At 41.5% G+C, this 27,925-nt stretch overlaps 1 protein-coding gene across 1 annotated transcript; it reads right to left on the reverse strand.

The window, feature by feature from the left end:
• Window positions 1-16,353: 16,353 nt before the first annotated feature.
• Window positions 16,354-27,872, reverse strand: LOC109892900 (calpain small subunit 1). The gene is made up of 11 exons (XM_020485767.2): window positions 27,370-27,872; window positions 26,608-26,679; window positions 21,040-21,076; window positions 20,834-20,926; window positions 20,476-20,533; window positions 20,222-20,286; window positions 17,967-18,035; window positions 17,760-17,838; window positions 17,411-17,527; window positions 17,127-17,185; window positions 16,354-16,951 (listed from the first exon to the last, which is right to left on the reverse strand). Exons 2-11 carry the CDS (start codon window positions 26,652-26,654, stop codon window positions 16,925-16,927), a joined length of 651 nt encoding a protein of 216 aa, XP_020341356.1. The 5' UTR covers window positions 26,655-26,679; window positions 27,370-27,872; the 3' UTR covers window positions 16,354-16,924.
• Between the last annotated feature and the right edge of the window lie 53 nt (window positions 27,873-27,925).

A 27,925-nucleotide genomic window follows, 5' to 3' on the forward strand; every position in this document is an offset into this window, starting at 1 on the left:
CAAAATGTCCTTCCATCTACTTCCTTGCTTATGTGGTCAGTTAGATATATCTAACATAATCTTTTCCAAGATCTAATTTATTTTCTTTTTTTTATATAAAGGAATGATCCTTGCAAGTTTTAGTTCAATGGGGAAACACCCTAGTTCAATAGACAGATTTACATTGTGAGTTACACAGGGGGTGATAATTACCGGAGTATCCCTTCGAAATCTGGCAGGAATGTTGTCAAGGCCAGTTTCTTTGGAATGGTCAAGTTCTTCTTTAGCACAGTTGATTGAGACACTTGAATCCCCTGCTATGAGTAAAACTGCTGGACATAACTTTCCCAATAGCAACCTGATTGACAAGGTAACTTGCTAACTAATGTATTAGCTATAGTTGTAAATTAGCTATTCAGACTGTCTGCAACCTTGGTCTTGTCTGACGTAACCTTTCCTCCAATGTCCAAGCTAAAATGTCAAGCTTTGGTATTTAATCTGTTACTGTAACCTGTTACTGTGACCCCATTTCTTAAAGTCTATAAATATATAATCTGCCCTGGATTTCCTGAACTCCAGAAAGCATTCATTTCTATGTTAAATTGCCTTTAAAATGTTAGCGGTTATCCATGGTTCTGTTCTTTGATTAATACAAATAAATAAATCTGGAGCTTGCTTATCTACAGCATCAAAAAACAATTATTTAAAATTGCCCCAGGCATTTTCCACCTCATTGCATTTCAATACAGCAGACCAGTCCAATTTGCTCAAACAATTAACAAACTAGAATTCTTCACATACCACATTTTTATTTAGTTGACAATGACAATTAAAAACTGTTTTCTGAACCTTCCTACGACAGACAATTATGGAATGATCACATTGAACTCTATTAGACTTGCTAGCTAAGCATACCTAACATGGACATTTCAATATTGGCATCTTGCTGTTAGCTAACTAGCATTACTAAATTGGCAGCAAGATTGCTAGCCAGCTGAGACTGACTGAGTACAAACTAACCACCCATAGATGATTTATACACATTCATCATTGCTACCAACACACAGTGAGTTAGCTATATTGACAATTCTATTTTTAGTAATGGAGTGTTTTCCAATCAAGGGTGGAATATATGGCTACCAAATTGAGATACTCTTTATTTGGCAACATTAGCTAGCTAACATTAGTCAAAGAACAGACAAACATGTTTACTCTGAAGGTAGCTACCAGTCTAGCAGTGACTAAAATGGCATAGGCTGAATTGATTGACAGTGTGTATACCAAAATATAGCTATATATGATTTAGCTAATGGCTTTCAGTTAGATACAGGACTAACGTTAGTTAGTTAGCTAGCCAGCTAACATACCGAACTAGGCTGGCAAGCTAGCTAAAGTTAGGTTACCTCTAAATGAGAATAGTCAGTTTTGTTGTGAAGGAAAACAATTGTTGATATAGCATCACTTCTCAGCTGTCGTCAAAATGTATTCACCAACATCCTGAAAATCTGTCTGATAATCTTTGGTCATCGTATCATTCTTGATAGCCGCAAGCCACTGGAGGAATTGGGGTGAATGTCTGGTAGGTAGAAGAGTGAAAGATTGTCACATCAGCCTTCGCTCTGGCTCCCCCTCCTGTCCAGCTGAGGCGTTCAGCGCCGCCGGCCTAGCTGCTGCCGAACCTGCTGCTGGCAAACGCCCTTCACTCATCAACCCTGGACTTGCCTCGTCATCATTACACACCTAGTTCCAATCCCCACTCTATCACTGTATATATACTCCCTCTGTCATTTGTCTTTGTCGGTCATTGTAAATGTTGCTTGTTTTCCTGAGAGGAAGTATCTCCTAGTATTTCCCGAGTACTTTATTTTGCACTTTGGGTTTCGTCCTGCTTTTTTTTATATATGGTGCTTGAATAAATCCAGCAATTCTAAACATTCGACTGCCTCCTGCCTACTCCTCTCTATACTTGTGACAAAGATAACTCATTTTAGATAACGACTTCACAAAAATCTTGCCTAGAGAAGTTCTGAGGTTACTGTGTGTTTGTTGGTATTTTGAAGTAAACAATGCCATTATTCAAGTTTGAGGGCACTACCTGGCAGGCTGTATCAGCATTCACTGAATGCCAAACTTGCTGGTTCACTATGAGCAGACCAATACAGAGTGAAATGTGCTAGTTTTAGCTTGTGGTTTGGATAATTGTGATGTTTATGATGAAAACGTAATGTTGACAATATAGTAATGGCAATATGCCGTGGCAGAGCCAGGGTGAAATTCCCCTTTTAACTCAAGGTTTTAATATATAACCATTACTTTTGAATGTTCTATATTTTCTCTGGTTATTGTTCTTATCGTCCTATGGTCTTTAAATACAGTAATTATGTTTTTATTTTACTCTACGTCTCATACTGTGTATTATACCTTTTCATAGTATAATAGGTCAAATAATCTTCTCAATATCTCACTCTGTTCCCCAGTTATTAGCATACCCGTTGTCTTTGTCTGCGAACCAATGCGGTGCATATCAATAGGTATATCTGAGAGGTCTTTGTGTCAAGGAGCAGATGGACTCTGTGCCTGGTCTGTCTCCCTCTCTGGTGTTGTTTCATCTGTATCCCCTTGAGTGGTGTGACACAAGCCTGCCACAGGGCATGGGAACCTGGGAAGAGGAGTCACGCAGTCACCCAGTCCCTCCCATCACTCCCATTAAAATGACCAGCATCTGTTTGGTTCACAATACAGCCGTCCAGAGACCATTACCCCCGCCAGGGAGAGGGGAGAGCTGGGGGAGAATCAGGCCCAGAGCCCCAGACCCTCAGGGGAAAAGCCAGGCTGCTTCGGCCACCGCTCCTAGCCCCTCCTACCCCCCAGCCTGCAGTCTGACTGTGGTACAGGACAAAAGGAGGAGTGGGGATTGTACTGGAGCATGTGGCTGGGTGTGGTCGGTTGTGCAATTGATATGCTGCTCATGTGTCAACGTGTGGATTAAGTATGTGTGCGTGTCTGTTATAGCTATTTTTGTATGTGCGTGTGTAAGGACATGGTACATGTCTTATGACACTGTAATGAAACGAGTGATAAGTACAAGGTCCCTAGCTGGCCACAAGCTCTGGTCGCCTGGCCCTAAGACAACTGCCTTAACCACAATCCCAATAAGGATATCTCTTTTGTCAAAGATTGTAAGTCGTGTATCAACTAGGGTCATTACAATACGTGCATGGACGTGTTTAATAAGTCCCTACAATAATCATAAATGAACAAAAATTTGACCGACTGGGGACATTTTGTTAGTTCCCACAAGGTCAAATGCTATTTCCAGGGGGTTTAGGGTTAAGGTTAGAATTAGTGTTGCGGTTAGAATTACGTTAGGGTTAGGAGCTAGTGTTAGGGTTAAGGTTAGGGTAAGAGTACGGTTTAGGGTTAGGGGAAAGTGTATTTTCAATGGGACTGAATTGTGTGTCCCCACAAGGTTAGCTGTACAAGACTGTGTGTGTGCAATGCTTAATTTGTAAATGAGCCCGAGAGGGAGGTGACCCGGGGTGCTCTGAGGTACAGGAACGCTTGAAAAAAAAATCTCCTTTTATTATAAAGCATTGAATCATGCTTAATCATGCTTTTGCGTAGTAGCATAGATCACTAGAGTAGAGGCGCTTGCAAAAGTTGTGCGCACACATATGGGGAACATGTTTTGTAGCCTAGGGTTCGGGAAAAATGTGGCCTTTATAAACACATTTCATGCAATTCTATTATACCTCACAAAGGCCTGATTTTGCTGTATGATATTCACTGACAGATTTGCCACGCGTTCCCGACTGAAGGCATGCCTCGTGATTGGGCTACACACAATCCAATTTTTAAAAATAAACTATTGATCATCTGTGGCTAAATTATAGGCCTGTTCCTGGTGTAGTATTAAGAATAATTTAATTTATTTCTGAACAGACAGCAGTAATTCTATAACTTTGGCAAATGTAGGCTATTTCAATGTATGCGGCACCTCCAGAACCATTTGCTCGGATAAGGAAATAAATTATGAAGTGCAACGCTGGAAAGGTGAGAGTTGCAGTCTGATGTCAGTGAGTGAGTGAGAGGCTAATCTCTTACCACAGCAATGGCCACACGTTGGTCTATATACCCTCTAAAAAATAAGGGGTTCAACAAGGTTCTTCTAAGATTCTCAAAGTTCTTCAAAGAAGTTTAGGGTTCTTGGCACTGAAAATTGCCCCCAAAAGGTTCTTCCAAGAACCCCATAGGAGGTGGAGTTCATCGTGGGGGTTCTTGCAGGAACCTAACTGCCCAACTGAAACGTTTGCATTTTAATTTGAAAGGACAGCAGGTGCAGTCACTTAACTGAACATTTTTAACTTCTTATGGCTGGGGGCAGTATTGAGTAGCTTGGATGAATAAGGTGCCCAGAGTAAACTGCCTGCTCCTCAGTCCCAGTTGCGAATATGTGCATATTATTAGTATATGTGGATAGAAAACACTCTGAAGTTTCTAAAACTGTTTGAATGATGTCTGTGAGTATAACAGAACTCATATGGCAGGCAAAAACCTGAGAAAAATCCAACCAGGAAGTGGGAAATCTGAGGTTGGTCGATTTTCAACTCAGCCCCTATTGAAGATACAGTGGGATATTGGTCATGTCACACTTCCTAAGGCTCCCACTAGATGTCAAGCGTCTTTAGAAACTTGTTTGAGGCTTCTACTGTGAAGGGGGGCTGAATGAGAGGGGAATGAGTCAGAGGTCTGCCAGCAGCCACGAGCTGGTCATGCGCATTCACATGAGAGGTAGCTCCCGTTCCATTTGCTTTTTTGAAGACAAAGGAATTCTCCGGTTGGAACATTATTGAAGATTTATGTTAAAAACATCCTAAAGACTGATTCTACACATCGTTTGACATGTTTCTACGGACTGTAATGGAACTTTTTGACATTTCGACTGATGGACATTATCGAACAAATCAAACATTTATTCTGGAACTGAGATTCCTGGGAGTGCATTCTGATGAAGATCATCAAAGGTAAGTGAATATTTATAATGTTATTTCTGACTTCTGTTGACTGCACAATATGGCGGATAACTTTTTGGCTTGTTGGGTCTCTGAGCGCAGTACTCTGATTATTGCATGGTTTGCTTTTTCCGTAAAGCTTTTTTTGAAATCTGACACAGCGGTTGCATTAAGGAGAATTTGATCTATATTTCCATGTATAACACTTGTATTTTCATCAACATTTATAATGAGTATTTCTGTAAATTGATGTGGCTCTTTGCAAAATCACCGGATGTTTTTGTAACTACTGAACATAATGCGCCAATGTATCCTGAGATTTTTTGATATAAATATGAACTTTATCGAACAAAACATACATGTATTGTGTAACATGATGTCCTATGAGTGTTATCTGATGAAGATCATCAAAGGTTAGTGATTAATTCTCTCTCTATTTCAGATTTTTGTGACTCCACTCTTTGGCTGGAAAAATGGCTGTGTTCTTCTGTGACGTGGCTCTGACCTAACATAATTGTTTGTGGTGCTTTCGCTGTAAAGCCTCTTTGAAATCGGACACTGTGGTGGGATTAACAACAAGATTACCTTTAAAATGGTATAAGATACTTGTATGTTTGAGGAATTTGAATGAGATTTCTGTTGTTTTGAATTTGGCGCCCTGCACTTTCACTGGCTGTTGTCATATCGATCCCGTTAACGGGATTTCAGCCCTAAGAAGTATTAAGATCTCCTCAATTTAAAGTAAGGTTTGTCCCTTGTATGATCTTTTCATATTTGTGCAAATCTTTCTAAAATGGACACAATTCAATGAATATCAACCAACAGAGGTAAAAATATGTTGGCTATAATAATATGTTGAAGGCTAGCTGTATTGGGTGCAGATGACTGAACTGCTCACCTTGTGTCTGTCTGCAGGTATACATACCAGAAGGCATACAAAGGTATGTTATGCAGATCACATTTACCATCCTCCTCCCTTACCTATTCAATGAATATCCCATAGGCCTCTACATTATGGACAATGTATGTGTATGAAAACTTATCAAAACAGTTTTTTTCATTCACATTTACCACAGGTATGAATGTTGTCGTGTGCATGTTTTGTTAAACATCTGTATAATTACTATTTTTGGATTCACAGACTTCACCCTCCCTACACCTCGATCACCATGCACTGCAAAATCATTCTGGCTATGGAGAACATCAACACGCCAGAGGATATACCCATTATACTTGGGGCTTATACAAAATGTAAAAAATATAAATTTATTTTTACAGTGCATATTTAGATTTTTTAATTCTGCTTTGCCACTAAAATCGTAATAAACACTGACAACTAAAAAATTGAGTTATGGGGCCCCCATACAGTGCCTTGCGAAAGTATTCGGCCCCCTTGAACTTTGCGACCTTTTGCCACATTTCAGGCTTCAAACATAAAGATATAAAACTGTATTTTTTTGTGAATAATTTTGCACGCCCAATTTTTCAGTTTTTGATTTGTTAAAAAAGTTTGAAATATCCAATAAATGTCGTTCCACATCATGATTGTGTCCCACTTGTTGTTGATTCTTCACAAAAAAATACAGTTTTATATCTTTATGTTTGAAGCCTGAAATGTGGCAAAAGGTCGCAAAGTTCAAGGGGGCCGAATACTTTCGCAAGGAACTGTAAATGTACTCCAAAAGTTTATTTGAGAAACTATTAAAGGGTGTTCTTTGAAGAACATATAGAGATTCTCCCACAGATTCAATTTGAAGAACCCCTAAAAGATCTTCCAGGAACCTTTTCTTTTTACAGTGTAGGCTACAATGTTGCACAAATCATAAACCCAGGTCGGACCGACACGAATCAATTATCAGCACGTTTTCACATTACGTTTTTTAGGAGGCAGCCAGGAGAATTACAGATGAGTCAACTTCAATTAGCCTAACTTATAATTTGCATATTGCAAACAGTGAAAATTATTTTGCACACCACAAGAGATAACAGATCCTCGCAAATGGGTTCCGGAAGGACACTGAGGTGCCGGATCCTGTTACGGAAACAAATTAAGCACTGTTACATTTGTGTGTGTGTCATGGATGTGGCTATTTCATTTTGTATCTGCCATGTCCAAGAAAACAATGGCTAAATACATTGATACCCCTCCCCGTCTTTAAATGGTTTTATAATAAACTATATTTTGATCTATTCCCAAAACTTACACACTCCACTGACAAATAATTTACTGGAAATAATTTTTCAATCAAACAAATGTGGTGAAATACATAACATTAAATGGTTTATCAGCTTGAAAAAAATATGTAAAATTGGGCAGTCAGAATCCCCGTTGTCTGGTTACTTGGTGGCATGATGATAATTTGATACAGGCCAAGCGTATAGAGAGATCTCCCTGTCTTCACACCTACCTCTATCCACATCCCTCCCTCTATCCGCCTGTCCCTCACTCCCCATATCCCTCTCTCTCCTCGTGGAGCTACTCTGGCAGATGGAGATGAAAGGGGGAGCAGGGGGGGATGGGAGAACAAGAACAGGTGGGCATGAAGAAAGAAAAGGGCTGAGCGGTCAACAGGGGCTAAAAGAAAGGGGGAGGAAACTCCAACAAGCCTCCATTTGAGCTCATTTTTCAAAGTAAATAAGTATTGAACATATTTTCACAATCTAGTTTAACAGAACAAGTCATGAATCTTCCTTTCCCCACTCTGATTCGATGTCTAAAGCAAAGGAAAGGCGGAGAGGTAAAAATCAAACCCAATAAAATTTTATTTTTGGTTGCGGACACATATTTTGTAGATGTTATCGCAGGTGTAGTGAAATGCTTATATTCCTCACTCCAACAGTGCAGTAATACCTAATAATACAATACGATACACGCAAATCCCCAAAATAAAAAATTATCGAATTAAGAAATATAGTAATATTAGAATGAGCAATGTCCAGAATATAAATATACAGTGCCTTCAGAAAGTATTCAAACCCCTTGACTTATTCCACATTTTGTTGTGTTACAGCCTGAATTCAAAAAGGGAATAAAAAAATTATCCCATCTCCACACAATACCCCATAATGACAAAATGGAAACATGTTTCTAGAAATGTTTGCACATTTTGTGAACATGAAATAGAGAAATGTCTCAGTTACATAAGTATTCACAGCCCTGAGTCGATACTTTGTAGAAGCACCTTTGGCAGCGATTACAGCCGTGAGTCTTTCTGGGTAAGTTGCTGAGAGCTTTCCACACCTGGGTTGTACAACATTTGCACATTTTTATTTTCAAAATTCTTCAAGTTCTGTCAAATTGGTTATAGAATTTAAACATTAACTCATGTTCTATGGAATGCTCTTTAGGTTATATCACCCAAAGACATCGTAAATCTCCTCGGTCAGTGTTATCTCATACAGGCCCATCCTCAGTAGAACACACACAAAATAGTTAACAGAATACTCTATTCTGTCGAATAAAACAACCATTTTAATGCAATACAATCATTTCAACATAATCTTGCAATTACCCTGACATTTCCTCCAGACGTGACACTTGGCATTCAGGCCAAAGAGTTCAATATAGGTGTCATCATACCAGAGAATCTTGTTGGTCTAAGAATCTTTAGATTTCTATTGGCAAACTCCAAGCGGACTGTCATGTGCCTTTTACTGAGGAGTGGCATCCGTCTGGCCACTACCGCAAATGCCTGGCTGGTGGAATGCTGCAGAGATGGTTGTCCTTCTGGATGTTTCTCCCATCTCAACAGAGGAACTCTTGAGCTCTGTCAGAGTGACCATTGGGTTCTTAGTCACTTCCCTGACCAAGGCCGTTCTCCCCTGATTGCTCAGTTTGTCTGGCAGCCAGCTCTAGGAAGAATCTTGCTGGTTCCAAACTTCTTCCATTTAAAAACGATGGAGGCCAATGTGTTCTTGGGGACCTTCAATGCTGCAGACATTTTTTGGTACCCTTCCCCAGATCTGTGCCTCGGCACAATCCTGTCTCGGAGCTCTATAGAGAATTCCTTCGACCTCATGGCTTGGTTTTTGCTCTGACCTGCACTGTCAACTGTGGGACCTTATATAGACAGGTGTGTGTGTGCCTTTCCATATTAAGTCAAATCAATTGAATTTACCACAGGTGTATTCCAATCAAGTTGTAGAAACATCTCAAGGATGATCAATGGAAACAGGATGCACCTGAGCTTAATTTCTAGTGTCATAGCAAAGGGTCTGAATACTTAAATAAGATATTTCTGTTCATTATTTTAATACATTTACAAAAATGTCATTATGGGATATTGTGTGTAGATTGCTGAGGATTTTAAAAATGTATTCAATTTTAGAATAAGGCTGTATCGTAAAACAAAATGTGGAACGAGTCAAGGGGTCTGAATACTTTCCGAATGTCAGAAGGTTAGATACACCTTAGCCAAATACATTTAAACTCAGTTTTTCACAATTCCTGACATTTAATCCTAGTAACAATTCCCTGTCTTAGGTCAGTTAGGATCACCACTTTATTTTAAGAATGTGAAATGCCAGAATAATAGTTGTTTTATTTCAGCTTTAATTTCTTTCATCACATTCCCAGTGGGTCAGAAGTTTATATACACTCAATTAATATTAATATTCTCACACAAATGATCAATGAACCCACCAGGTACAACCCCAAATCCGTAAACACGGGCACCCTCATAGATATCATCCTAACCAACTTGCCCTCCAAATACACCTCTGCTGTTTTCAACCAAGAGCTCAGCGATCACTGCCTGCATCCGTGAAGGGTCTGCGGTCAAACGACCACCCTTCATCACTATCAAACGCTAATTAAAACACTTCAGCGACCAGGTCTTTCTAACAGACCTGGCCCGGGTATCCTGGAAGGATATTGACCTCATCCTATCAGTAGAGGATGCCTGGTCATTATTTAAAAGTGCCTTCCTCACCATCTTAAATAAGCATGCCCCTTTAAAAAATGTAGAACCAGGAACAGATATAGTTCTCTTCAGACCTGACTGCCCTTTACCAGCACAAAAACATCCTGTGGCGTTATGCATTAGCATCGAATAGCCCCCATGACATGCAACTTTTCAGGGAAGTTAGGAACCAATATACACAGGCAGTTAAGAAAGCTAAGGCTAGCTTTTTCAAGCAGAAATTTGTATCCTGTAACACAGACTCAAAAACGTTCTGAGACACTGTAAAGTCCATGGAGAATAAGAGCACATCCTCCCAGCTGCCCACTGCACTGAGGCTAGGAAACACTGTCACAACTGATAAATCCACTATAATTGAGAATTTCAATAAGCATTTTCCTACGGCTGGCCATGCTTTCCACCTGACTACCCCTACCCCAGGCAAAAGCCCTGCACCCCCCACAGCAACTCGCCCAAGGCTCCCCATTTCTCCTTCACCCAAATCCAGATAGCTGATGTTCTGAAAGAGCTGCAAAATCTGGACCCCTACAAATCAGCTGGGCTAGACAATCTGGACCCTCTCTTTCTAAAATGATCTGCCCGAAATTGTTGCAACCCCTATTACCAGCCTGTTCAAACTCTCTTTCGTATTGTCTGAAATTCCCAAAGATTGGAAAGCTGACGCGGGCAGCTCAATGTGAAAGACACGAATGACTTATTCAAAATTTGTGTCTTTCTTCATAACACATTCATGTACATTACACAAATGCATTTTTTTATGTTATCTAGGCTAGCTAGGTGGCTAACATTAGCTTGGCTAGGGGTTAAGGTTAGGGATAGAGGTTAAGGTTAGGGTTAGGTTTAGGAGTTAAGTTAAATGGTTAAGGTTATGGTTAGGGGAAGGGTTAGCTAACATACAAGTGGTTGCAAATTAGCTCAAAAGTAATATTACTTTATTATTATCAAATTAGCTAATTTGCTCAAATTCTGAAGTTTTCCAAATTCGAACACACAACCTTTGGGTTGCTAAATGTTCACATTACATGTCCACCCATCCTTCCCGACCAACCTCTTTCCTCTCTCCTACCAGGACCCCTATAAATCAGCCGGCTAGACAATGTGGACACTCTCTTTCTAAAATGAAATGCTGAAATTGTTGCAACCCCTATCACCAGCCTGTTCAACCTCTTTCATATCGTCAGAGATTCCCAGAGATTGGAAAGCTGCCGTGGTCATCCCCCTCTTCAAAGGGGGAGACACTCTAGACCCAAACTGCTACAGACCTATATCTATCCTACCTTGCCTTTCTAAGGTCTTCGAAAGCCAAGTTAACAAACAGATCACCGACCATTTAGAATCCCACCGTACCTTCTCCGCTATGCAATCTGGTTTCAGAGCTGGTCATGGGTGCACCTCAGCAACGCTCAAGGTCCAAAACGATATCATAACCTCCATCGATAAGACATTACTGTACAGCCGTATTAATCGACCTGGCCAAGGCTTTCGACTCTGTCAATCACCACAATCTTATCTACAGACTCAACAGCTTTGGTTTCTCAAATGATTGCCTCGCCTGGTTCACCAACTACTTCTCTGATAGAGTTCAGTGTGTCAAATCGGCGGGCCAGGGTTAAATTCTCAGGCCAACTCTCTTCTCTGTATACATCAATGATGTCGCTCTTGCTGCTGGTGATTATTTGATCCACCTCTACGCAGACGACAGCATTCTGTATACCTCTGGCCCTTCTCTGGACACTGTGTTAACTAACCTCCAGACGAGCTTCAATGCCATACAACTCTCCTTAAGTGGCCTCCAACTGCTCTTAAATGCAAGTAAAACTAAATGCATGCTCTTCAACCGATCCACTGGCTCCAGGTCATCTACAAGCCTCTGCTAGATAAAGCCCCGCCTTATCTCAGCTCACTGGTCACCATAGCAGCACCCACCCGTAGCACGCGCTCCAGCAGGTATATCTCAACTGCAAAGTAAATTCCTCCTTTGGCCGCCTTTCCTTCCAGTTCTCTGCTGCCATTGACTGGAACGAACTGCAAAAATCACTGAAGCTGGAGGCTCATATCTCCCCCACTAGGTTTAAGCACCAGCTGTCAGAGAAGCTAACCGATCGCTGCAGCTGTACATAGTCTATTGGTAAATAGCCCACCCTTTTTCACCTACCTCATCCCCATACTGTTTTTATTTATTTACTTTTCTGCTCTTTTCCACACCAATATCTCTACCTGTACATGACCATCTGATCATTCATCACTCCAGTGTTAATCTGCAAAATTGTAATTATTTGCCTACCTCTTCATGCCTTTTGCACACATTGTATATAGACTCCCCCTTTGGTTTCTACTGTGTTATTGACTTGTTAATTGTTTACTCCATGTGTAACTCTTTGTTGTCTGCTCACACTGCTATGCTTTATCTTGGCCAGGTCGCAGTTGCAAATGAGAACTTGTTCTCAACTAGCCTACCTGGTTAAATAAAGGTGAAAAAAAAAAAAAAAAAAAAAGCTCACAGATCACTGCACCTGTACATAGCCCATCTGTAAACAGCCCATCTGTAAACAGCCCATCTATCTACCTCATCCCCATACTGTATTTATTTATTTACCTTGCTCCTTTGCACCCCAGTATCTTTACTTGCACAGTAATCTTCTGCACATCTACCATTCCAGTGTTTAATTGCTATATTGTAATTACTTTGGCACCAGGGCCTATTTATTGCCTTACCTCCCTTATCTTACCTCATTTGCAGACACTGTATGTATATATTTTTCATTTTTTCTACTGTATTATTGACTGTATGTTTGTTTATTCCATGTGTAACTATGTGTCAATCTACTGTGTTTTATCTTGGCCAGGTCGCAGTTGGTAATGAGAACTTGCTCTCAACTAGCCTACCTGGTTAAATAAAGGTGAAATGACTTGGGTCAAACGCTTCAGGTAGCCTTCCCACAATTTGTTGGGTGAATTTTGGCCCATTCCTCCTGACAGAGCTGGTGTAACTGAATCAAGTTTGTTGGCCTCCTTGCTCGCACAAGCTTCTTCAGTTCTGCCCACAAATGTTCTATTGGATTGAGGTCAGGGTTTTGTGATGGCCACTCCAATATATTGACTTTGTTGTCCTTAAGCCATTTTGCCACAACTTTGGAAGTATGCTTGGGGAAATTGTCCATTTGGAAGACCCATTTGCGACAAAGCTGTAACTTCCTGACTGATGTCTTGATGTTGCTTCAATATATCCACATAATTTTCCCGCCTCATGATGCCATCTATTTTGTGAATTGCACCAGTCCCTCCTGCAGCAAAGCACACCCACAACATGATGCTGCCACCCCCGTGCTTCACGGTTGGGATGGTGTTCTTCGGCTTGCAAGCCTCCCCCACTTTCCTCCAAACGTAACGATGGTCATTATGGCCAAACAGTTCTATTTTTGTTTCATCAGACAATAGGACATTTCTCCAAAAAGTATGATCTTTGTCCCCATTGCACAGTTGCAGACGGTAGGCAGGCGTTTTTGGAGTAGTGGCATCTTCCTTTGCTGAGCAGCCTTTCAGGTTATGTCGATATAGGACTCGTTTTACTGTGGATATACTTTTGTACCGGTTTCCTCCAGCATCTTCACAAGGTCTTTTGCTGTTGTTCTGGGATTGATTTTCACTTTTCACACAAAAGTACGTTTATGTCTAGGAGACAGAACACATCTCCTTCCTGAGTGGTATGACGGCTGCATGGTCCCATGGTGTTTATACTTGCGTACTATTGTTTGTACAGATGAACGTGGTACCTTTAGGCATTTGGAAATTGCTCCCAAGGATGAACAAAACTTGTGGAGGTCTACAATTTATTTTCTGAGGTCTTGGCTGATTTCTTTTGATTTTCCCATGATGTCAAGCAAAGAGGCACTGAGTTTGAAGGTAAGCCTTGAAATACATCCAATGGTACACCTCCAATTGACTCAAATTACATCAATTAGCCTATCAGAAGCTTCGAAAGCCATGACATCATGTTCTGGAATTGTCCAAGCTGTTTAAAGGCACAGTCAACTTAGTGTATGTAAACGTCTTACCCACTGGAATTGTGATACAGTGAATTATAAGTGAAATAATCTGTCTAAACAATTGTTGGAAAAATTGCTTGTGTCATGCACAAAGTAGATGTCCTAACCGACTTGCCAAAACTAGTTGGTTAACAAGAAATTTGTGGAGTGGTAGTAAAACGAGTTTTAATGACTTCAACCTAAGTGTATGTTAACGTCCGACTTCAACTGTATATAGAAATATATATACAAAAATGTATATGGGGGATTGGAATTGATGCAGACAATTACATTGATGGAAGCTATGATCTACCAACCACCTAAAAAAAGAAAATTAGGCTCCTTAAGAGCACATCTCGGACTGAGCTGGATATAAAGGTGAACTTTTTATGTTGGTTGATATTAATTGGGGCCAATGTGTGTTAAAATGCTGGTGTAAAGGCTACAACGTTCTACACTTTTGGAATTCTTGATCTAGTTTCTTAATCGTTTGATGGGGTGATTGAAATGAAAAGACAGTCTTGCAGAACAGCCTACACTGCAGCTCAGGCAAGGCTGCCCTCTAGTGACAACATTGTCACGTTCATCCCTGCCTTGACTTGCTTGGTTAAAGCTACAATATACAACTTTTTGGGCGACCTGACCAAATTCACATAAAAATGTGAGATATAGATCTGTCGAGTTCATTGAAAGCAAGACTAAGAAGCGGTAGACCTGTTCTATTTATGCTATTTCTATGCTTCCCTTTTTTTTTTGTGTGCGCATCTTTTACAAATTTTAGTACACCAGCTTCAAACAGCTGAAAATACAATATTTACAATATAAAAGGACTATGAGAAACAAGATACTCTGGTATAATGAAACCAAGATCGAACTCTTTGGTCTGAATGCCAAGCGTCATATCTGGAGGAAACCTGGCACCATCCCTACAGTGAAGCACGGTGTTGGCAGCATCATGCTGTGGGAATGTTTTTCAGTGGCAGGAACTGGGAGACTAGTCAGGACCCAGGAAAAGATGAATGGAGCAAAGTAGAGATCTTTGATGAATACATGCTACAGAGCGCTCAGAACCGCAGACTGGGTTAAAAGTTCACCTTGCAACAGTTTAACAACCAGAAGCAAACAGCCAAGACAACGCAGGAGTGGCCTGGGGACAAGTCTCTGAATGTCTGAGTGGCCCAGCTAGAGCCCGGATTTGAACCCACTCTAACATCTCTGGAGAGACCTGAAAATATATGTGCAGTGACACTCCCCATCCAACCTGACAGAGCTTGAGAGGGTCTGCAGCAAATACAGGTGTGCTAAGCTTGTAGCGTCATACCTAACAAGACTTCAGGCTGTAATCGCTGCCAAGAGTGCTTCAACAAAGTACTGAGTAAAGGGTCTGAATACTTATGTAAATGTGATATCCATTTTTAATAAGTGTGTATTCATTGAAGTGAGGCAGACATCTTCCACAATGCCCCTTATCCATCTCGTGGTCGGCTTTCTCTCTGGTCTCAACCTTCCCTTCCCAAAACAACTCTCAGTACATGACTGGACCTATATCAAATAGACAGCATACAACTAAAAGATGCAGCATTTGAAAAATTATAGAATTCTGATTACAGTATAAGCTTGATAAAAATCAGCAGGTGGGCGCACTAAAGAGGCGCATCAAAAATGAGGTAAAGTGAAGTGTCCATGAATGCGCATTTATATTCGGTTCCCGTTACATTGCATGAAAGAAAAAAAATACAAGCCCTGCAACCTATAACTGCTATTTAAGTAGCTACATTAGGTAAAGTTACCCTTTCGAAAAAAATGCATGACTTTCTAGCTAACGTTAATGTACAAAGCGGTAAACCCTGTTGGTATGGCAAATGGTAGCATATTAGCACTTTAAAAAGCACAATGCTAAATGTCGTTTTTCAAATTTGCCCATGTTTATCCACAAATAACGCTAGCTAAACTAATGTTAATGACTCACGGCTTTACAAAATTGTAGCTAGCTACGCAACGTTTACCACGCATTGTCGCCTCTTCATTATTTTTTACAAGACCGACAAATACCAAAAATAAACTTGATATTTCTAATATTACTATGCATGATAGTGTTTACCTTTGAGGGAAATGAAGGTTGTGTAATTTCTGACTAGTGGGAAAACATTGTAATTGGCTAGCTAGCTAACCAGTCAGATTTCTCACGCTAGTTTGTACGCAAGCTCAGTAGCTACGTGGTTTACTTTTCTGTGAAAGGAGAAGTACCCGGACTGACCACAATATATGAGCTAGAGCACGGTGTTGGATGCACATCTGAACTATATATATTTTTTTATACATTTATCATTCCAGCCATTAGGTAAATGCATCAACCCTTAATGATTGAATGGTCGATAAGTAGGCTTGAAGTGTTCAAATAACACATGCAATAAATACATTAAGATTTCTTTAATTCCATACATTTCAAAGTAATAACAGCTCAATGACTTATGGCAACATTTACCCAATCATTAAATGGCATCTGTTGGCTTCATGAAGCAATGGCACAAGACAATGTTGTGAGACATGACAAAAACTAGCATTGTATTGGCGTTGTGTAGCTACATATGTGACAGACTATTTCATAACTGGCTTAAATAATTGTTAAATGACTACTATTTGAGAGAGCTCTTTGAAAGGCGAAGACAGCCATAGCCTGTGCAGAGGTTTTCTTGAATTCAAAAGGAAAACAAGCAGATAGTCGTGGGCGAGTGCAAGACTAGCATTGGTATTGAGCAGCCCAAAGAACACCGTGTGCAGGTTTTTGCTACCACAATAGTCTACAAATTGGTCTACAACTCTATATGCTATATTCACATAGTGTAGGTTGCAAAGCATGTAGGGAAACCTGCATAAATTGGGGGGCTGGTTGACTGACATAGGGGGTCCCTGGAGTGGTCTAAAGCGCAGCGCCATGTAGAAAGGGTGGTTTTGTTTTGTAAACACGTGTAGCCATTTAATGTGCTTAGGAGTACATTGTCAACTGGAGCCACTGCAGAGAGAAAGAAAAACAATTGATTGACATCAACCCTGTACAATGGTGGGTTTTGACCTCGTGTGATATCGTAGGCATTACTCTACAATGTTGTTCCTAAAGTAGTTCTGCTAGGCTAATTACATTCATAAAACCGTCTAATTGTTACAGCTTGTAAGTGTGACATGCTTACCTCTTGAACGTTGACCTTGATAGTTCCATTGTTACTCTTGTCTAAGGTTTTGAAGGCACCTGAATCAAGAAGATACTACTTTTAGTGACAAAACAACTGCCAATTTTCACAATGATTATGTATGTACCCCATTATTTTCAAAGTACCATTAGTTGTGCTGACACACAACAAATGTAACAAAAGTTAATGCGTATGTTTTTATTTTTTACATCGAACACCTATACAGATCTAAAATAACCCTTGCCATGGTGATGAGATAGGAAAGAGCAGGGAATCGGACTTACGGCACATAGCGTCCAGTCTCACAAGGCAGCCAATGCAGTTGTCAAAATCCATGTTCCCATTCTCATCGCTGTATCTGCGAATGATCATCTGGAACAGCTCATCATTGAGGGGAAAGCCTGTGTCCAAACCATAGACATACATGTTTAGGTTTAATGTACATCCTTGGTCCACACTAAAAAGCTGATATCTATAAAGTTGTAAAGAATAACAGAATTGCTGGGTCAAACACAACTTTCCTTAAGAGATCAAAATGTATTCATATCAAAAAGTGCAATGTTTCAAGATGTATGCTGTAAAAAGTGTCTGGCAAACAGCCAAAATGTTTCTGTGCTACATGATAGCTCTTACCTGCCGCCCTGAAAGCATTGGGAAGCTCATCTGCACCAATAACCCCAGAGCCATCAGTGTCATAAGTCTTATACACACCCTGAAAAAAAAACAGTGAAATACATCTATGATTAAATCTCCATGGTTCCAAATTTGTATTATACTTTCTAATACAAAAATAAAATGTATATTAGTGCCAATACTCTCAAACTACTTTGTTACTCTCACCTGCCATTTCTTGATATTGTTCCAGAGGTGTTTGAACTCATGGAATCCAAGCTTCCCAGTACTGTCACACTGCAACAGCGTTAAGGTTAACAAAAACATGACACCTATAACACACCTATGTACACAAAACATTAAGAACACTCGTTCCTTCCCTGACAGACTGACCAGGTGAATCCAGTTGAAAGCTATGATCCTTTATTGAAAGCTATGATCCACTTCAAAATCAATGAAGGGGAGGAGACGGGATACAGAAGGATTTTTCAGACAATAGGGACATGGATTGTGTATATGTGCCATTCATAGGGTAATTGGGCAAGACAAAAAAGATTGAAGTGCCTTTGAACAGGGTATGGTAGTAGGTGTCAAGCACACCGGTTTGAGTTTGTCAAGAACTGCAACGCTGCTGGGCTTTTCAACTTCAACAGTTTCCTGTGTGTATCAAGAACAGTCCACCACCCAAAAGGACATCAAGCCAACTTGAGAACTGTGGAAGCATTGGAGTCAACATGGGCCAGCATCCCAGTGGAATGCTTTTGACACCTTGTAGAGTCCATGCCCTGATGAATTAAGGCTGCTCAATATTAGGAAGGTGTAAGTTACCTCATTGGTTTGGTTTTGTTTTTGTTTAGAATTTTACCCCTTTTACTCCCCAATTTCGTGGTATCCAATTGTTGTAGTAGCTACTATCTTGTCTCATCGCTACAACTCCCGTACGGGCTCAGGAGAGACGAAGGTTGAAAGTCATGCGTCCTCCGATACACAACCCAACCAAGCCGCATTGCTTCTTAACACAGCGCGCATCCAACCCGGAAGCCAGCCGCACCAATGTGTCGAAGGAAACACTGTGTACCTGGCAACGTTGGTTAGCGCACACTGCTCCCAGCCCGCCACAGGAGTCGCTGGTGCGCGATGAGACAAGGACATCCCTACCGACCAATCCCTCCCTAACCCGGACGACGCTAGGCCAATTGTGCATCGCCCCACGGACCTCCCGGTCGCGGCTGGTTACGACAGAGCCTGGACGCGAACCCATGGACTCTGATGGCACAGCTGGCGCTGCAGTACAGCGCCCTTAACCACTGCGCCACCCGGGAGGCCTCCACCATATTTCTTATACGAGTAATTTACTTTCAAATCAGTAAAGGGAAGTGAACAAGTGCACACTACAAATCTAAAAGCATTGGATTGGTGGAGGCATGGGCTAGGTGGAGTTTCCACTTTATTTCTTATACCAGTCATTGGGAGATTCTCAGTTTGTTTTGCTCGACTCGTTGCTTCCACCACTCGTCTCCTTTGAAAAAGGCCAAAGGTAAAACGAGGAGCGGAAGAAAGGAAACAAATACACAGTATGAAATTAGACTCCACCACACACATCAGGCTAATTACGTTTACAGAGGAGGAATCCCAAAATACACGTGTGAAGTGGTAAAAAGAAATGTAGCTGGTCACCATATGTAGGGATGTCGATTTGTTAATAGGCGAACGGAATAGTTTGCACCTCTGATAGCCTCCTCCAGCCAAGGACCTTAAACATGTGCATGTTCTTCTCATTCGAGAAAACAACAGATGATTCAAAGGGGGTGTGGGCAGATTTCAAAATACTTCCATGATAGGAAACATCAGAATGTCCTTGGCTGGAGGAGGCTATCAGAGGTGCAAACTATTCCGTTCACCTATTAACAAATCGACATCCCTACATATGGTGACCACTTATCGGTTTCCGGGTCACAGAAAAGAGGATGGAGTAGTCGAGGGGAGGACAAACATTACCAATTGAGAATTCCCCCATTTCCTTTCAAATCAGAGAAGGGAAGTGAACATGTGCACAACTACTTCTCACAACTCTAAAAGCATTGGATTGGTGGAGTGAGAGTTTCCACCATATTTTTTTCAACCAGTAATTTCCTTTCAAAATCACTGAAGGGACGTGAACAAATACCCACTTAGGAAGGTATTTCGACATAGAAAAGGTCTAAGAACAAGGGGGAGGTTATGAACAACCTATGCTTTTCAAGAGTTTAGGTCAATTTAAATAATCCATGTGTTATATGATGGATCATTTTAATTTTAATTGACCTAAACTCGAGAAACATGGCTTGAGAAACATGGCTGTCAATAAACCTTCCCCCGCTGAGACCTTTTATATGGCTATGTCTGAATTCTCTCTCCATCCTTATGGCACTAAATTATGGAAATGATATTTTTGCATCAACATCAGATGCATTACCACAAACAGGTAATAACAGGAAGGATACATCCATGACTGCAACCATGCTCCTGCAGGACTCAATGCTAAACCCGTCTGTCTTCAGGTCACCATCTGAAATTCAAAAAGCAGCCAGTTCACTCACTGGATTACCATGCCCAAAAATCAATCTCACTGAGAAATGCATCACAAATATTACATCTCAAACATGGCTTTCTGAGAGAGGGATTGAATAACAGGTATACACTTAATGCACACAAGCACAGGCAAAGCCACATGAACAGAGACAGAAACATAGCTTACGTTTGGAAATAATTCTGTTCAAGATGTTCATCAATTCAGTTGGGCTCACCTCCATGTCCTTAGGGAAAAGTTATTCTGTTTAATTACTCCAACATCGAAGAATACCACGTATAAAGTGTCTTAACAATATTCAATAGTGAATTTGAGCCATACATACTTAAAAGCAGAAATAATTACATGAAGATCAAACTGCTATGTTGCATCAATTTCAGCAGTCACAGTGCCTTTCTAATGGCATTGCCACAAGGGGTTTACATTGCCTGTAGCATTGCCACAAGGGGTTTACTTTTACAGGGGTATTATGAAGGTAAACTAGAATAGGAATGTGTGAGAAGTGACAGGGACCTATTGTACTCACATCTCCAGCCAACTGCTGGAAAACTTTGCGAAACTGTCTTTCCTCGTCACTCTCATTCTGCTCTGCGTACGCAAGTGGCCTTCGTGGTGCGGGCTGCACGATAACATTTGCACTTCAGGTTACTATTATCCATAACAAATGCACATTTTCAGCAAAACAGTATGCTCTAGTGACAACTTGAATGATAAAATAGCGATGCCACTCACTGGGTCAGAGGGCACAAACACAGCTGGATCAATATTGCTGCAAAGGACACAGGAAATTAACAGGTTAGTCACTTGGTAGCATTCCTAAGAGATAGATAGGGGACACACACTTGTGGACACCCCTTCAAATTAGTGTATTCTGCTATTTCAGCCACACCCGTTCCTGCAGCCATGGAATCGCCATAGACAAACATTGGCAGTAGAATGACCTTACTGAAGAGCTTTGAACGTGGCACTGTCATTGGATGCCACTTCTCCAACAAGTCAGTTTGTAAAATGTCTGCTCTGCTAAATTAAGTGCTGTTATTGTAAAGCCTTGGTTTCATGCATGTTATCAGAAGCCTCCTCCCTAAGTTTGTTCTATTCGCTGCTTTAGCACACTCCGCTAACCCCGATGTCCTAGCCGTGTCTGAATCCTGGCTTAGGAAGGCCACCAAAAATTCAAAAGTTTCCATCCCCGACTACAAAATGTTCTGTCAAGATAGAACTGCCAAAGAGTTGCAATCTACTGCAGAGATAGCCTGCAGAGTTCTGTCATAGTATCCAGGTCTGTGCCCAATCAGTTCGAGCTTCTACTTTTAAAAATCCACCTTTCCAAAAATATGACTCTCACTGTTGCCGCTTGTTATAGACCCCCCTCAGCCCCCAGCTGTGCCCTGGACACCACATGTGAATTGATTGCCCCCCATCTATCTTCAGAGCTCAGACTCTTAGGTGACCTAAACTGGGATATGCTTAACACCCCAGCCATCCTACAATCTAAGCTAGATGTCCTCAATCTCACACAAATTATCAAGGAACCTACCAGGTACAACCCGAAATCCGTAAACAAGGGCACCCTCATAGATATCATCTTGACCAACCTGCCCTCTAAATACACCTCTGCTGTCTTCAACCAGGATCTCAGTGATCACTGCCTCATTGCCTGCTTCTGCTATGGGTCCGCGGTCAAACGACCACCCCTCATCACTGTCAAACGCTCCCTAAAACACTTCAGTGAGCAGGCCTTTCTAATCGACCTGGCCCAGGTATCCTGGAAGGATATTGACCTTATCCCATCAGTAGAGGATGCTTGGTTGTTCTTTAAAAGTGCTTTCCTCACCATCTTAAATAAGCATGCCCCATACAAAAAAATGTAGACCTAAGAACAGATATAGCCCTTGGTTCACTGAAGACTTGACTACCCTTGATCAGCATAAAAACATACTGTGGCGTACTGCATTAGCATCGAACAGGCCCCTCGATATGCACCTTTTCAGGGAAGTCAGGAACCAATATACACAGTCAGGAGAGCAAAGCCTAGCTTTTTCAAACAGAAATTTGCATCCTGTAGCACTAATTCCAAAAGGGTTTGGGACACTAAAGTCCATGGAGAATAAGACCACCTCCTCCCACTGCACTGAGGCTAGGAAAAACTGTCACCACTGATAAATCTACAATAATTGAGTTTCAATAAGCATTTTTCTATAGCTGGCCATGCTTTGGATGATCCAGAAGATTGGGAGAATGTCATATGGTCAGATGAAACCAAAATATAACTTTTTGGTAAAAACTCAACTCGTCGTGTTTGGAGGACAAAGAATGCCAAAGAACACCATATCTACTGTGAAGCATGGGGTGTAAACATCATGCTTTGGGGCTGTTTTTCTGCAAAGGGACCAGGACGACTGATCCGTGTAAAGGAAAGAATGAATGGGGCCATGTATCATGAGATTTTGAGTGAAAACCTCCTTCCATCAGCAACGTGGCTGGGTCTTTCAGCATGACAATGATCCCAAACACACCGCCCGGGCAACGAAGGAGTGGCTTCGTAAGAAGCATTTCAAGGTCCTGGAGTGGCCTAGCCAGTCTCCAGATCTCAACCCCATAGAAAATCTTTGGGGGGAGTTGAAAGTCCGTGTTGCCCAGCAACAGCCCCAAAACATCACTGCTCTAGAGGAGATCTGCATGAAGGAATGGGCCAAAATACCAGCAACAGTGTGTGAAAACCTTGTGAAGACTTACAGAAAACGTTTGACCTCTGTCATTGCCAACAAAGGGTATATAACAAAGTATTGAGATACACTTTTTTTATTGACCAAATACTTATTTGCCACCATAATTTGCAAATAAATTCATAAAAAATCCTACAATGTGATTGTCATAGTTGAAGTGTACCTATGATGAAAATTACAGGCCTCATCTTTTTAAGTGGGAGAACTTCCACAATTGGTCAAATCAAATCAAATTTTATTTGTCACATACACATGGTTAGCAGATATTAATGCGAGTGTAGCGAAATGCTTGTGCTTCTAGTTCCGACAATGCAGTAATAACCAACAAGTAATCTAGCTCACAATTCCAAAACTACTACCTTATAAGACAGAGTGTAAGGGGATAAAGAATATATAGATAATATATATACATATATACATAATGATATATGAGTGAGTGATGGTACAGAGCGGCATAGGCAAGATACAGTAGATGGTATTGAGTGCAGCATATACATGAGATGAGTATGTAAACAAAGTGGCATAGTTAGTGGCTAGTGATACATGTATTACATAAAGATGCAGTAGATGATATAGAGTACAGTATATACATATACATAGATGAATAATGTAGGGTATGTAAACATTATATTAGGTAGCATTGTTTAAAGTGGCTAGTGATATATTTCCCATCATTTCCCATCAATTCCCATTATTAAAGTGGCTGGAGTTGAGTCAGTGTGTTGGCAGCAGCCACTCAATGTTAGTGGTGGCTGTTTAACAGTCTGATGGCCTTGAGATAGAAGCTGTTTTTCAGTCTCTCTGTCCCAGCTTTGATGCACCTGTACTGACCTCGCCTTCTGGATGATAGCGGGGTGAACAGGCAGTGGCTCGGGTGGTTGTTGTCCTTGATGATCTTTATGGCCTTCCTGTGACATCGGGTGGTGTAGGTGTCCTGGGGGGCAGGTAGTTTGCCCCCGGTGACGCGTTGTGCAGACCTCACTACCCTCTGGAGAGCCTTACGGTTGTGGGCGGAGCAGTTGCCGTACCAGGCGGTGATACAGCCCGACAGGATGCTCTCGATTGTGCATCTGTAGAAGTTTGTGGGTGCTTTTGGTGACAAGCCGAATTTCTTCAGCCTCCTGAGGTTGAAGAGGCGCTGCTGCGCCTTCTTCACGATGCTGTCTGTGTGGGTGGACCAATTCAGTTTGTCTGTGATGTGTACGCCGAGGAACTTAAAACTTACTACCCTCTCCACTACTGTTCCATCAATGTGGATAGGGGGGTGTTCCCTCTGCTGTTTCCTGAAGTCAACAATCATCTCCTTAGTTTTGTTGACGTTGAGTGTGAGGTTATTTTCCTGACACCACACTCCGAGGGCCCTCACCTCCTCCCTGTAGGCAGTCTCGTCGTTGTTGGTAATCAAGCCTACCACTGTTGTGTCGTCCGCAAACTTGATGATTGAGTTGGAGGTGTGCGTGGCCACGCAGTCGTGGGTGAACAGGGAGTACAGGAGAGGGCTCAGAACACACCCTTGTGGGGCCCCAGTGTTGAGGATCAGCGGGGTGGAGATGTTGTTGCCTACCCTCACCACCTGGGGGCGGCCCGTCAGGAAGTCCAGTACCCAGTTGCACAGGGCGGGGTCGAGACCCAGTGTCTCGAGCTTGATGACGAGCTTGGAGGGCACTATGGTGTTAAATGCCGAGCTGTAGTCGATGAACAGCATTCTGGTGGCTGACTAAATACTTTTTTGCCCCACTGTATGAAGCCAAACAAACCCTGGTAAAACTGACAATCCTTCCGATCCTTAACATCGGCGATGTCATTTACAAATTAGCCTTCAACACTCTACTCTGCAAATTGGATGTAGTCTATCACACTGCCATCCATTTTATCACCAAAGCCCCATATACAACCCACCACTGCAACCTGTATGCTCTCGTTGGCTAGCCATCACTACATATTCGTCGCCAAACCCATCGGCTCCAGGTCATCTATAAGTCTTTGCTAGGTAAAGCCCCTCCTTAGCTCACTGGTCACCATAGCAACACCCACCCGTAGCACGCGGTCCAGCAGGTATATTTCACTGGTCATCCCCAAAGCCAACACCTCGTTTGGCAGCCTTTCCTTCCAGTTCTCCGCTGTCAATGACTGGAACGAATTGCAAAAATCACTTAAGCTAGAGACTTATCTCCCTCACTAACTTTAAGCAGCTTACCGATCAATGCACCTGTACACAGCCCATCTGTAAGTAACCCACCCAACTACCTCATCCCCATACTGTTTTTTTTTCTTTCACATCATCATCTGCACATCTATCACTCCAGTTTTAATGATAAATTGTAATTATTTCATCACATTGGCCTATTTATTGCCTTACCTCCCTAATTTTACTACATATGCACAAAGCTTTTTCTATTGTGTTATTTACTGTATGTTTGTTTATCCCTTGTGTAAATCTGTTGTTTTTGTCGCCCTGCTTTGCTTTATCTTGGCCAGGTCACAGTTGTGAATGAGAACTTGTTCTCAACTGGCCTACCTGGTTAAATAAAGGTGAGAAAATAAATAAATAGGAGCAGCTCAGCCGCGAAATGGTAAGCCACACAAGCTCACAGAACTGGACCACCAAGTGCTAAAGCGTAAAAATCAACTGTCCTCAGTTGCAACACTCACTACCGAGTTTCAAACTGCCTCTGGAAGCAACGTCAGCACAAGAACTGTTTGTTCGGAGCTTCATGAACTGGATTTCCATGGCTGAGCAGCTACTCACAAGCCTAACATCACTGTGTGCAACGTTTCTTGGAGGAGGAATAATGGTCTGGGGCTGTTTTTCATGGTTCAGGCTAGGCGCCTTAGTTCCAGTGAAGGGAAATCTTAACGCTACTGTATACATACTAGACAACTTCTTGGCAACAGTTTGGGTAAGGCCCTTTCCTGTTGCAGCATGACAATCCCCCGTGCACAAAGCAAGGTCCATACAGAAATTATTTGTTGAGATCGGTGTGGAAGAACTTGACTGGCCTGCACAGAGCCCTGACCTCAACCACATTGAACACCTTTGGGATGAATTGGAATGCCGACAGTGAGCCAGGCTTAATTGCCCAACATCAGTGCCTGACCTCACTAATACTTGTGGCTGAATGAAAGCAAGTCCCCACAGCCATGTTCCATTATCTAGTGGAAAGCCTTCTCAGAAGAGAGGAGGCTGTTATAGAAGTGAAGGGGGGAGAGAGATTCCATATTAATGCCCATGATTTTGGAATGAGATGTTCAACAAGCATGTGTCCACATACATTTGATAATATAGTGCATGATGAGCGATTGATTTATGGTCTGAGGTTACTATCTGAAGAATCATGCTCCTATCCGACATAGCTTGGCTGTTGCAACGGTACAATCAGTTTTAGGAGTGGCAGTGTCCTAAAGTTAGACTACTTTCATTGCCCTTCCTCCCCCACAACCTATACAGCCTCCTCAACCACCTTCACATCGGGCAAAGTCCAGGAATGTTTTTTTTGTTTTTCTTTTGCCAGAAACATGTAGAGACTAAATTCCTGTGGTGAACATAAGAGATAATGATTTAGAAGATCCCTACCTTACGACATCAAGAATGCCACCGATGAGTCTTTTGGCCAGAAACATGTTTAATCAATTGAAATGTGTCAACCTGTGAGAAAGAAAAAAACATTAACGTTAGTCGTTTTTAAACGTAGTTTACATTTAAAAAAACACACCGGAGTCAAATACATCATGGAAATCATACGGCCATTACAACAATAATGGAAGCCTACTAAGTCAGCTAGGATAGGCCAATGACTATGGGGATAGGCTAATTACTCAAGTTGACACATGCCATGGGAGGCACACCCGCTGCAAATGTTTCGCCCTAAGTAAGACGCCTTTGGCTACAAAAAAACACCCCTTTCAGAGTGGTCTGCTAAAAAGCACTAAATTAATCTATATTACCCCTGTGAATGATACATTTATGTTTAACTCACGACAGCTAGTTAGGGGGCTAATTTGCCGACCACATCGACGTTAACTAGCGAAGTTAACTTAAATCAATGCTACGAATATATTTAATGGGAAGGCTGAACAGTCAGTACGTTTAAATAATGTTACGATTACAACCCAAAACGGTATGGCCTTTTTCGCAAGCCTACAAACCCACTACTAGACAGGCTAGCTACTAGCTAGCTTGCCTGGACAGGAAGAGGATGGCTAGCAGTGTGTTAAACTGTACTAACTAGTTAACGTTAGCTAGCTAAGAATGCTGACGTAGTAGGCAAACGAGGCTACAATAACACTATAAGTCAAATCGACAAAAGTATTCAACATGTTAGTAGTAGCTACTTACCAGACTTGGAGGTGCCAGTGATATTGTAAAAAAAAAAAAGCAAGGAGGCTGTCACGCACATTATTTTAGTAAGCCAATGAGGAGTGATGCCGTGCACATGTCATGTCTGCAACTGGGGACCTCTTAGTTAAAGTGAACGTAAGTTATTTGCGTAGAGCTTGCTGCTTCTTTGATGAGGTGTAACAGCGGTTAGCATCCAATGTTGCATTACAGCCACATACTACACTGGAGTAGAACTAACTCCATTATACTTTGCTTGAATTTTTCTTTATTTTATATATATATATTTTTAACTACCCTCTAACACTACACTCACAAAAAAAAAACACCACCCTACTCCACAATTTAAATATATTTAGTCCTACCTCAGGCCAACAACCTGAAAGGATGAGACACCACCACTTAACACACCCTGTAAATCTTCTAATGTCATGTCTCCCACACCCAACTATCTCTCTGCATCTGCCACCACAACCTCAATTTTCTGTGACTTACGTTCCATCCCTCCAGTACAGTTGATAACCATTGCTATAAATGCAAAAAAATCCAATTTTAC

Source organism: Oncorhynchus kisutch, linkage group LG6 (assembly GCF_002021735.2).
Source record: "Oncorhynchus kisutch isolate 150728-3 linkage group LG6, Okis_V2, whole genome shotgun sequence".
Classification (NCBI taxonomy): domain Eukaryota; kingdom Metazoa; phylum Chordata; class Actinopteri; order Salmoniformes; family Salmonidae; genus Oncorhynchus; species Oncorhynchus kisutch.

What these genes read in the sequence shown, in the direction of transcription:
- LOC109892900 (XM_020485767.2), bottom strand. Translation starts at nt 26,654, where the DNA reads ATGTTTCTGGCCAAAAGACTCATCGGTGGCATTCTTGATGTCGTAAG. An exon ending in GGCATTCTTGATGTCGTAAG is followed by an intron (nt 21,077 to 26,607) that starts GTAGGGATCTTC and finishes TGTCCTTTGCAG; the next exon opens with CAATATTGATCCAGCTGTGT. An exon ending in GAGACTGGACGCTATGTGCC is followed by an intron (nt 17,186 to 17,410) that starts GTAAGTCCGATT and finishes TTCTTGATTCAG; the next exon opens with GTGCCTTCAAAACCTTAGAC.